Source organism: Theileria equi, chromosome 1 (assembly GCF_000342415.1).
Source record: "Theileria equi strain WA chromosome 1, complete sequence".
Classification (NCBI taxonomy): Eukaryota; Apicomplexa; class Aconoidasida; order Piroplasmida; family Theileriidae; genus Theileria; species Theileria equi.
This window is the reverse complement of record NC_021366.1, coordinates 1,325,545-1,337,338: the sequence shown is the minus strand read 5'-3', so window position 1 is coordinate 1,337,338 and position 11,794 is coordinate 1,325,545. Positions and strand designations below refer to the sequence as shown.

The window sequence follows — 11,794 nt, the reverse complement described above, 5'->3', positions numbered from 1 at the left end:
CCATGGAACTAACCGTTTGATCCTATTAGACTCTAACCTATAATGGATCTACCTACCGTCACCATAGACATACAGGGGAATACCAATGGAGGTGGACAAGGAGCTGGATCTATTACATACTATGGAGGATCTCCCAACCAAGTTAAGCTTACTAAGATTGAGGATCCTCCTGGTTCTGGATTTGTAAAGCTAGTACATACTTCAGCTACTGGAACATCTGGAGGACTTTTTACTGTTGGTAAGGTTCAGTATGGAGGTACTCCTGTTTCAGACATAAAACCGGATGAACCTATAAAGTCTTTATCAGTATGGTATCACTCTGGAGATAAAAATCACAATCAGCCCCTTCTTATAGAAATTGAGAAGAAAGACGGAACGTATGATTATCATGAAACTAAGGGAAGTAGTACTGAATGGAATCCACATGGTAATGGTTCTCAAGATAATCAACGGCTGGAAGGTAAAGCCCTTGAGCAGAAACTGGAATATCTTAACTGCCAATATCACAAATTGGTTACCATCAATCTCACCTTTCAGAATTCTAGCAGTCTTTCTGAGAAGCCTGAAGGTGAAAACAAGTATTGTTGTGGTAAACATAATGGTCAAGAAAAGGTGACCGTTAAGGGAGGGAAAGTTGCCTCTCAAATTCCCTACGTCAAACATCACATTGACAATGGGACTGAAGTTTCTGGTATTAAGTATTATGATGAAAAAACTAGAAAGAATATAACTTCTAATAATGGTATACGGTTTCCTATACAGGGTTCACTGAGTGTCTACGCATTTTATTGTGGAGGAAAACCGGTGCTTATATATCTAGATTCTACTTCAAACGGAACAGCAAAAGGGTGGTACAAACAGAGTCCTGGTGGTGATACATGGGAAGAAACCTTGATTGGACTCAAAAACAAGGACCCAGAGAATATTAAAGACTGTAGTGAGAAAAATTTTGAACAACTTGTGAATGCACTAAACAAATTTCCTGGATGTGGCTATGAAACATGTGTTGGTCCCGCTAAATCTGTTCCATCCTCACCTCTACTAGGTGCTGCTGCTCCTGTTGCTGGATCTCAAGGACCTACTGGGCCTGCTGGTAAAGATGGTGCTGAATATGGTAATCCTCCTACTGAAGGTAAAATTGATGTGGCTAAAGCTCAGCTAGACTCTAAAGAATCTGGACTTGTTACTGATAAAAATGGTGATAGAGAAGCTGATGCTGGACTTGATGCTAGTGGTGGTAAAGCTGATGTAGTATCTGAGGGAGGTAATGGTGGAAAATCTCAAGAAAGTGCTCAAGATAAAAAGACTGTTGATCAAGCACAAACTGTTGATGGTCGATCTCCTGATGGAGCTCTTCAACAACTTACTATTGCTAAACCTTCTGATACTCCTGGTACCGGTAAGCAAGTAGGTAAATACTGCAATGACTGCAGGAACTGCCAAAACTGTGAATGTGGCTGCAGAAGTGGAGGATCTGAAGGAAGATGTATTCCTGACCAATGTACTAAACCAGACTGCCAATGCTGTAAAGATAGGGGTGGTACTGTTCCCTCTGTTAATGCTTTCTTATCCCAAGGTTTGATGATCATCTTGGCCTTTACTGGAGACGGTTACCTCAAGACCTATTCCAAGTATGAGCATGACAGGAGTAAGTGGCCTACTAAAGACTTTGGATTCTGGAAGTCCCTAAGATACTGGACATGATAGTACTCATGAATGGGTTGATGAAGGTAGCTTCGGCAAGAATCTTAATCAGGAGACTGATAGCAGTGGTTACACATCCTCTAAGACTTTTACTGTACCAAGAATACTGAAGTCCCTGAGTCTACAAGGATACACACTCGATCTATTTTAAGAACCCACTCATCCAGAGGTGAGTAGACAGGCTCCTGTACTAAAGTATACTCGCCACAACTTCTCCATTTCACCATGGACGTAGTCTCCAATTCTGTTGTTCTTGCATTATACAACTCGATGCTGAGAATCTCATAATGGTAACTTATTCCTTCATCTGCCAATGACTATACAGGCTCCTATACTAAAGTATAGTCGCCATTACTCCCTAGTCCTTGACGTCGGTAGGTCACCTGCTTTGGTCATAGACCTACGCAGTGATAATCCTACTAACAAAAGAGCTCATTGCATTCGCTCAGGCTCCGCATTACGGTCACATCATACTCACATTTAGGACCTCGAGTACACATCCTGTGCATCATTCTTTGCTGGTATAGTGGAAGGCATATTTTCGAGTACCAAACTGGTGAGTCTAATGTTTGCACGTAAAGTTCAATTTTAGCCTGCGAGTGTGAGTGCACACGACTTGGTTGACGAGTCTTCTAGAAGGTCTCTTACTCTTCTCATCCAGCTCAAGTTTACGCCATAACGTTTACGTGCATATACATCTCTGTCCGTCGCGTTCTGACCTACACATTCCACTCATTCTCCGTGAGAGCGCCGAGGGCCTCTTCCTGGCAGTGTGTAGGTCTTTTCTCAATGTTGGGTAAATTGGGGTCGCCTCTCCCTCTATATCTGATGTACAGTACAATTAAACTTTAGTTTCACTTTAACATTTGATTCAAGTTTAAACTTAGCCTGGAAAAATGGACGCTGGTGGCAAAATTGGCGGTAAAATTGGAGGAAAGGTCGGTGGTATGGGCAAGGGCGGAAAGGGAAAGACCGGTAAGTATCTCTAACTTGCGTGTGCGTGCCGAGCATTTTGCGGGGCAACCAGCCACCCTAGGGAGGTTAGCGAAGCCCGCTGAGCAGGTGACCGTAGGGTGTCTGGAGGCCCTCGCTCCATTTCTACTTTGCCTCTACATTTTGCCCTGACCCGACAGATGCAGGGCTAGCCGTAGCATTTGGCCACTCGGAGCACCGGGATGGGCACTAGTCCTCCCTCTGTGCTAGACGTTGTGGTTGCTCTAGTCCCTCATTCTTCGGGACTCCGTCTAGCGACGGCGTTCGCATTCATGTTCACCATTATGCTCATCCACCTTACGGTGAAGTCGCCATGCTCACACATTACACTCATTCATGAAAACGTATAGGCTCTGGCAAGGGAAAGAAGACCCCAATGAGTCGTGCAGCCCGTGCCGGTTTGCAATTCCCAGTCGGTAGGGTTCACCGTATGCTCAAGTCCCGTATCAGTGCTGATGGTCGTGTCGGTTCCACCGCCGCTGTCTATGCCTCTGCCATCCTCGAGTACTTGACTGCTGAAGTTCTCGAGTTGGCTGGAAACGCTTCCAAGGATCTCAAGGTCAAGCGTATCACCCCAAGGCATTTGCAGCTCGCCATCCGTGGTGATGAAGAACTCGACACACTCATCAAGGCCACCATTGCCGGTGGTGGTGTTATTCCACACATTCACAAGGCTCTCATGAACAAGGGTCCCACTCAAGTACTTGTCAAGCCACCCAAGAGAGTCTAGACACACGTTGTAATTATTTATTTTTTATCCTATTTGGTACGTTGTTTTATGCAGCTTTGGTTCTTGGCAAGTGTGTATTCTCTTGCTTCGCAGGTTTGCCAGGAATGACGTGCACGGGTACTCTTGCAGAATATCAGAGTGGTTTGCGAGGGCACCTTGTCATCGTGCCATCATTCCAGTGAGCCACAGACCGCTCGTTTCCTTTCATTTTCCCCGAGATTGGCCAAGTGCAGCCATTCTTCTTCCTCATCACTACGCTCATCTTCTTCCTCCATCGGATATTTCATTCATCCTTCCATGGGTGTTTTCGCATTTGGTCCTTCTGTAAGTCTGTTAGCCAGATGGAAGAACTGGAATCACATGAGCAAACGTAAAGGCACACCTCATTCTTCGGGGTTGTTTGGTCGCTTGGCCCACTGGTCCAGCTGGAAGGGTGACCCTATAGGAGGCCTTTAGTCTGATAAAACCTCGGCATTCCGCAACTTGCAAACATTTACAAAATGTCTTGGTTTGGAGGTGACAAGGACTCCTCTAAGGAGGACCCAAACATGACGTTGATGGCCAGGGCTGAAAAGTTCCAAAAGGACCTTGACGTGATGCTCACTGACGTTACTCGCATGAGTTTACCTTTGCAAAAGGAATCGTTTCTCTGTTGCGCCGGTTGTTTCGACTTGGATACCAGCAATTTGGAGAATATAACCGACTGCGTCAAAAGGTGCCAAGATAAACCCGAAAAGTTTGGAACCAACGTACAAAACGAGCTCAATCAACTACAAAATATTCTGCTAAACTGCCAACAGGTTTGTTTCTTCCTATTCCTCTTCCTCCCTTCTTCTTTGGCCTATGGGCACTTTGCGTTTTTCGATACATGACTACACCAAAACTTTAGAAATGCCTGGAAGACTTTTCATCGCAGTCCAAGGCGCAGGAGATGGAGCGCTGCGCAATCAAATGCTACGACAAGAACCAAAAGTTGCTGGGCGACATCAAGAGCAGACTCAAGAGCTTTTACGACAGCCTCTAGCCGGTACTGCCATGCCAATGCTGACCCTTGACGGTTCTGAAGACCACGGAAGGAATTTGTCAAACTCCACTCTGGTGGAGGACCGCACGTTAAGCGCCCAAATGGGCATTAAGTTTTTCTTTACTAAATGTAGTCTTGTAGATTAGTAAAAATGGTAAGTTTATCTCTCGGCAGTTGGATTTTTGGACTTCTGAGGAGCCGCCTCTCCTCCTACAAGAGCAACGGCCGCTAATTCGTCCCTGGCGCCTCCTGTCCTCCTCGTTATCGATTCTTGTGCATAAATCCGCCGCCAGTAACTGGATTTGCGGTAGAATTTAGCAATTTAGCGCCATTTTTGGTTCCAAAGAGTGTCTATACCTATATGACAAGATTTTGTGGCCATTTGGCCACTTTAGGGCCATAAATGGGATTACATAGATGAAATCCACCATGCTCTTGTGGTTTGAGAAATTGGAGTTACAGAAGCCAGCTGACTGATACACCTTGATAGGCTAAACACAAATGTACAGAGCAAGGGCAAAAAGACTCGCAAATTTGCTCAAGTCAAGAGGCGGCTCAACCCCAAGGACCAGAAAGTGTAAGTTTGTCAATATACAGACCATAAAGCCTCGTTGAGAGGAATGAAGGAGATGTGAATGGGAAAAAGAAGAGCATGAATGGAGCCTATGGAATGAATGAGAGGAACTAGAGAGTATCTAAGATTAGACTACTAAGAAGAGGGAATTATAATGCAATGGAAGGAGAGTAGAAATGAATCGGAGATACGGAGTATAGCGAACAAAGTGAGCCTAAGGAAGAGAAGGATTTGCCACCTTCAGGGAGCCTCTGTATCTCTACAGGGGCGATACTAATGGAGTCCGGAAGATAGTGAGTGTTGATTGTACTACTGAAGACTGATTTGATAGTTACTCTTTCTGTTCTGTGGATAGTCTCTCTGACTGTGAGCTATTTGCGAGGGAGGATGTATGGTTGTCTAGGGAGTAAGGTACTAGTCTGCTCCCTTTGGTCGCATTGAGACTGCTCATGGATCTTAGAGTTTTTAAAGATCATACTCTCTGAACATGGAGGATGAGCAAGGGAAACCCTCAAATCAATCTTTCAGAGAAGCCAGATGATAGCGGTAAGGGAGAGTACATATCCCATGGAACAACCTTTACTGTTACAAAGGGTACTACCAATGTACCAGGATTCTTCAGGCATGTTCATAAGCCTCTTAATGGACCAATTACATTAGATAGAACACTCGCCACCAGTGGAGATCAAATAAGAGGAGGCTTTACGGGGAAAAAAATAAGTTCCATAGATAATGTCAATGAGGTTTCGGTGTACTACTGGGATGGAAATGACAATGTGCCTATCCTTCTTGGAATTACAACTGAGAATGGTAACCCAGAAAATACCAAGTACTTTAGTAAAGGTAATAATGTCCGAAATTGGATGAATGCTCCTATAGAACATCTGAATGAACAACAGGCACTTGATGAACAGAACTGTTACAAGAATAATTCTGTTGTGTTCAATATAAGGGATTCTCAATCAGGTTACCTCAGTGAAAGTTCTAGAGCTACTTGTATACAGAAGACCAGAAAAATAAGGAAGTCTAGACCTACTCCCCCTCCTGGAAGTGAGTACAACGTCACAACCTACAGGTTTGCTGATATTAAATACAACAATACTAAGTATACCAAGATCTCTAGGGTTACTCTTAATGGAATATATATTAACAATATTTCCCCTCCTCTTGATGCACTCGAAGGAATTAGACTCTACTCATATCCAGCTAGTGTGGATGTACCTCTTATGATTGAATTTATAAAACAGGGTGGGGGATCTACTTTTTATGCGAGTAAAAACGGAAATGGTAGTAACTGGGTACCAGTTGATGAAGGATCACAGAAATTTTATGATGATAAAGAAATGCGTGACCAAAAACCAAAAGACGCCCTCTCTGAAAAACTAGACGAATTACTATGCTCATATTACGACAACGTTACTTTTGACATATCCCTAAAGAATTCTGAGAAACATGCCAAAGATGAAACTAAGTATTGTTGTGAGCATCATAAGAGTGTGGATGCCAAGGTATCCGTTAGTTCTGTGCAAATTTATTGTAATTTTCAACCTAACCCAAACCATATTACAGCTTATAAACACTCTATTTACAATGGAAATCTTGGCGGTATTAAGTTCTACAAAGACGGTAACCAAAGTACTAGAAGGCGTGTAAAATCTAATGCATTAAGCTTTCCAATTTCTGTAAATAGTGTTTATGTATTTTACTGTCAAGGGAAGAACCCATTATTGATATATGTAGACAGTGAAACTCCTATGACCCGTGGATGGTATAGAAAGAGCACTAAGGGTTATGAGCACAACTGGACATGGATCAATAGAGGACTTGACAGTATAACGAGAACTGACTTAGAGAGTGGGATTAGTTGTGATAAGTGGCAGAAACTCAGGAAATATTTTGGAGAGCTAGGTTGTCGTAGCTTTGGAGACTGTAATGGTAATTTAGCACGTTCATATACTGTACCTCAGGATATTGGACAAATAGAGGCTTCTGAAGATGAAACTCCACATAAATCATCCGGAAGTTCTGATGAAGAAGATGTGCTAGTTGAGAATGATTATTCACCATCTAATACTATACTTGGAACTGCACCTCAACGAGCCTCTCCATCTGGTGTTATCGTAAACATAAAGAAGGATACTAATGGAGGGAGACTAGGATCTGATACATATAACTTAGGAGTGGCCGATCAAAAGGTTAAGTTAGTAAAGTCTGTAGACCCTCTTAACTCTGGTTTCTTTAAGTTCGTGCATAAGCCACCAAATGGAAAATCTTTTCGTGTAGCACAAGTGAAGTTTGGAGATGTTCCAGTTTCAGATATTGGAGTAAATTCAAATGATGAAATTGAGCATCTGGCGGTATGGTATTGGAAAAATGCTGACAACATGGAAAAGCCTCTTTTAGCAGAGATACTTAAGGGAGGAAAGTATACATATAAATACGCTAAACCAGGTGGCAGCAACTTAAGTTGGAGCCCACTTTCTGGAAATCCAGGTCCTCATAATGTTCAACTCCAAGGTGAGTTCCTCGAGCAGTTACTGGACGAACTTAACTGTCAACATAACAGAGCGGTTACCCCAAATCTCACCTTTGAGAATTCTACTAGGCATGCTAATGGTGGTGGAACTGCAAACAAGTACTGTTGTAGCGATAATCATAATGGTGGAAAGAGGATCACTGTTCAGGAAAAAGAAGTTTCTTGTCAAACACATCCTAGCTCAAAACACATTACATTCTTCAAACATGATGTTAATGCTGGAGTTAATCTTGCAGCTATTATGTATTACAATGAGGATGATAATGATAGAGACCAAAGGAATAGAAGACGTATAAAGTCGAATAAATTTAACTTTCCCATCTCTGCTCCAGTCACTGTATACGTTTTCTATTGTGATAAGCAGAACCCAGTTCTTATCTACGTTGATGGTGGACAACCTGGTGTTAAGGGCTGGTACAAAAAAGGTAATTCTGTTGGTAATGGCAATGAGGAGTGGGTAAGAACCTTGCCTGGACTCAAAGATAGAATACCTGACAATTTCAAAAACTGTAAGAATGATAAAGGCTTTAAAGAACTTGCGGAGGAACTAAAACAACTTAAATGTGAAGGCTTGCAGCAATGTACTATTGATCCAGAACATCTTGGACAGGATGGAGTTCAACGTGAGGAAGTTCCAGCGGCTGACTTATCTGACCAGGTTCCTGATACGGAGTCTGAGACTAAGATTCTCCTACAAGGAACTCCTGTAGCTCAAATGGCTGAAGATGCTATTGATGGTGAAAGATTAGGATCTGCTGCTAGGTCTGTACCACCGGTAGTACCAGGTTTAGTAGTAGGTGGACTACCATCAACAGTTTTTAGAGGAACCTTAGTAAAAGAAGAAGGAGGAAGAACAATGAGAACAGTAGAAGTTCCAACAAGACGTTCAGTTTCACCAAAAATACCTTCAGCAATAAGAGTAGCAGCAGGAGATACTGAAAAACTAGAAACAAACAAAGAAACCGGTGAAGAATCTGGTACTACTAATACTAATCTTCAACTTAGAGATGATGCTAAAGGACAAGTCTCTGCTCATCATTGTTCTGTAACTCAAGGTGCTTTTGTTATTGCTTGTGAACCTGGTAGAAAGATCGCTGTTCTATCTGCTCCATCTCCTGAAGAACACCCTGTTCTTGGAGGTGCCGCTAATAAATCACAAGAATCCCCAGCACGTACTTATGGTATTAGGCATGAAGAACCAGAACGAATGGACAAAGAAGCTGATGATGAAGAACTGGGGCAACAACAAAAAGAAAAACAGGAGCAAGATTATGCTAAAGAACGTGGAAAAATAAGATCCCCTGAAGAAGAGAAAGATAATGAAGGCTCATCTCCACTAGGTGCTGCTAGTCCTTCTGGTCCTATTTCTGGCAAAGTTGCCTCTGATGAACCTGAACCTAATGGTGAATCTGCTAGAGAAGCTAATGGAGTTCATAAAGGCGAGAAAACTGCCCAGGATCCTCTAGAACCCGAAAATATTCTTCAACATCGAGAAGAAAAAACCGATGATCTACCTCCTCAACAACCTAATGTCTCATTTGGCCAAGATACTAATCCTGCTCAAGTTAGAGATGGTAATCCTGGTCCTACTCCTACTTCTCCTGCTGTTCCTAATCCTGGAGCTCTTCATACTGAATCTCCTGTTACTTTTACTCCATCAACTTCTACTACTACTACTACTGTTCCTCCTACTCCTCCTACTAAACAAGAACAAGCCGCTCAATCTACTCCTACTCAATCTCCTGATGATCCTAAACCTGAACCTCCTGCATCTACTTCTACTGAAGGTGAATCTCATCATGAAGCTCTTACTGTTGAACCCTTTTCTCTTACTGCTATTCTCATTGGAGCTGGTACATATGGTGGCCCTCTCGCGGGAGCTGGTTCTCTTACTGGACTTGGTTGGTGGGCATTTAAACGTTCTAGAGGAGATCCTTGGGTTAGACAGATTTAAGAGCCTATGGAGATACTGGCTTGGTTACTAGCTTGGATACTGAGTGGTTGGTCTAATGGAGTACCACAATGAATGGATGATTGATAAGATGGAGTATACCAGAGAGTATCTCTAGGAGTATTGTAGAAACCTTTCATCCTTGTACAGTATTCATTTGGCATTCATCCATACTTACCATTCTGCTCACACCAGTTGAGACATTGGAAGTAAAAAGAGAGGTACATAAAAGTAATAGATATAGAGATGGGGAAATGAGTGACTGTTTTGGATCTAAGGAAGTGATCCAATTAGCTGATACCTGTACTATAGACTGAGTGAAAATGTAGTATGACTACTTGCGGTCGTAGCACTGGCTGGCGTTCCTATATCTATGTGGACGTAGATATTAGCAAAACAAGCGACAATGGAAATTATACGGATAATTGCCATAATAGCATAAGTTTTAGTAAGGTTAATGATAAACCTGAAAAGGGTTATAAAAGATACACTCATACCCCTGTAGTCAGATCACATTATATTGGTGGAATAAATTACAATGGAGAAAAGCAAGGTAGTATACCTGTAACTGTTGGGGGTTACTATAACAAAAATTTAACCGTCTACTACCTAGGGTATGATGAAGGAAATCTTGTGCCACTAGTAGTAGGTATTACCAAAAGCGGTACTAGTTACGAATACTACACAAAGGTAGATTATTTTGTGACTTCTGGTCGATGGACAAAAGAGAAAACTATCACTCAAGAACGTCAACTCTCTACAAAACTCCAAGAAATTAGCAGGGGCCTAACTACTGTTATCATTCTTAAGATTGATCAGGTTACAAATGGGAACTACCGTGCCAATGGAACTGAGAAGCCTCCAGAGGCCAATAAGGATACTCAGATAACAGTGGAAGGATATGCGTATGAAAAAGTATACAAAAGGTTCACTCATGCTCCTACCGGAAGAATATCTGCAATGAGACTCCTTTCAACCAAGAATGCTGGAAATACTATACCATTTAATCCTCCTGTATATGAAAGTGAGTATATGGAAGCTTGTATCTATTACTGGAACGGAGATTTTTGGTATAGTAATCCTCTGTTACTGGAACTCAAGTCAAAGTCAGGTACTCTTTCATACTATACACTTTCCGATGGAGTAGATAAGAAATGGAAGTCCGAATCAGGCATACAGACCGATAAGATTAAGGATAAACTGGACCAGCTAAACTGTGAAAAAAATAATGCCCATGTTATAGAAATTTCCAAGAAGAATAAGACCAGTAGTTACCAATGTCTAACAGAAGGATGTAATGTTAGTATCATTTTTGCCAACATTGGCAACTACGAATATTACTCTCAAACTATACATTCCATAGACAGCTCTATTCGCAGATTCCAGGATAAGGGAATAGAACAAACTGGAATTAACTCTCCAGAAGGTGCCACCCAAGTCTATGTATATCACTGTCCAAAAGGACCTGAAGGAGTTCCACTTTTGATTTATCTCCCAGGATCATCCAATAGTTGGTTCCAAAGGAGATCTCTTGGCTCGACTGAATGGACTGATGTTGGTAATAAACCCAGTAATTACAAGGATGATACAAATATCCTAAGGCTTATAAAGGATAAACTACCTATTGTTATCATAAATGTTGGAGATACAAAGGTTCATGGAGATGGGGAATCTACTTATTATGAAGATCCTTCTGGAGGTAAAGATAAGGAAAAAATTAATCTTAAAAGGGAGAATAAAGATGACTGTTTTGTTGGTTTTGTTCACTCCGTTCTGAATAAAGATGTTTTTGTAGCTGGGTATGTCAAGTACGGTAGTTCCCCTCTGCAGGGTATAGATCTAAGTTTTATTCTTAAAAGTGTAACTGCATACTATTATGATAAGGGTGGGCCTGATTTCAAACTTGATGATCTTCTAATGATTGGTTTTGAGAAAAGAGGTACTGGTAGTAAGAACTATGTATATTATAGTAGGAATGGCGGGGGATCTAGGTGGATTTCTATCCCTGGGAAGACTGAGAAACTAGATGGTAGAGATCTTACTGATCAGCTCAACCAGTTAAAGACTGAACTTACCGAAGCAAAAGAAAGGCTTGATGCTGAGAAAAAGAAATCACGTGAAAGTAATGGATCTGTACTTACTCCAGGAGCTAAGGCAGGAATTGGCATTGCAAGTGTAGGTGCAGGAGGAGGCGCCATCGGTGTTGCCGTATGGAAGGGTCCCGCTCTAATTGCACGACTAATCACTCGTCTGTAATGTACTACAGGAAGAACACCCTCATC

The 11,794-nt window shown here is 42.0% G+C and overlaps 5 protein-coding genes across 5 annotated transcripts, besides 1 other annotated feature; all 5 read left to right on the top strand.

The window, feature by feature from the left end:
* Positions 1-42: 42 nt before the first annotated feature.
* Positions 43-1,704, top strand: BEWA_024180 (hypothetical protein; the record flags this gene model as incomplete). The annotated part of the gene is made up of 1 exon (XM_004829178.1): positions 43-1,704. The coding sequence occupies one exon, from the start codon at positions 43-45 to the stop codon at positions 1,702-1,704; it is 1,662 nt and encodes a 553-aa protein (XP_004829235.1).
* An 830-nt stretch (positions 1,705-2,534) lies between these two features.
* On the top strand, positions 2,535-3,454 carry BEWA_024170 (histone H2a, putative). Its single transcript, XM_004829177.1, has 2 exons — positions 2,535-2,679; positions 3,048-3,454. The coding sequence occupies exons 1-2, from the start codon at positions 2,601-2,603 to the stop codon at positions 3,425-3,427; spliced, it is 459 nt and encodes a 152-aa protein (XP_004829234.1). The 5' UTR covers positions 2,535-2,600; the 3' UTR covers positions 3,428-3,454.
* A 427-nt stretch (positions 3,455-3,881) lies between these two features.
* Positions 3,882-4,573, top strand: BEWA_024160 (hypothetical protein). Its single transcript, XM_004829176.1, has 2 exons — positions 3,882-4,227; positions 4,317-4,573. The coding sequence occupies exons 1-2, from the start codon at positions 3,928-3,930 to the stop codon at positions 4,449-4,451; spliced, it is 435 nt and encodes a 144-aa protein (XP_004829233.1). The 5' UTR covers positions 3,882-3,927; the 3' UTR covers positions 4,452-4,573.
* A 946-nt stretch (positions 4,574-5,519) lies between these two features.
* Positions 5,520-9,515, top strand: BEWA_024150 (hypothetical protein; the record flags this gene model as incomplete). Its single annotated transcript, XM_004829175.1, has 1 exon — positions 5,520-9,515. The coding sequence occupies one exon, from the start codon at positions 5,520-5,522 to the stop codon at positions 9,513-9,515; it is 3,996 nt and encodes a 1,331-aa protein (XP_004829232.1).
* Positions 9,222-9,264: a microsatellite.
* Positions 9,516-9,842: 327 nt separating the features above from the next.
* BEWA_024140 (hypothetical protein) lies at positions 9,843-11,768 on the top strand (the record flags this gene model as incomplete). Its single annotated transcript, XM_004829174.1, has 1 exon — positions 9,843-11,768. One exon carries the CDS (start codon positions 9,843-9,845, stop codon positions 11,766-11,768), a length of 1,926 nt encoding a protein of 641 aa, XP_004829231.1.
* Between the last annotated feature and the right edge of the window lie 26 nt (positions 11,769-11,794).

Bases quoted from the DNA above. Each gene is read 5' to 3' on its own strand.
- BEWA_024160 (XM_004829176.1), top strand. From the start codon at position 3,928: ATGTCTTGGTTTGGAGGTGACAAGGACTCCTCTAAGGAGGACCCAAAC. The intron at 4,228-4,316 runs GTTTGTTTCTTC...CCAAAACTTTAG, and splicing joins TTCTGCTAAACTGCCAACAG to AAATGCCTGGAAGACTTTTC.
- BEWA_024170 (XM_004829177.1), top strand. From the start codon at position 2,601: ATGGACGCTGGTGGCAAAATTGGCGGTAAAATTGGAGGAAAGGTCGGT. The intron at 2,680-3,047 runs GTAAGTATCTCT...GAAAACGTATAG, and splicing joins GGGCGGAAAGGGAAAGACCG to GCTCTGGCAAGGGAAAGAAG.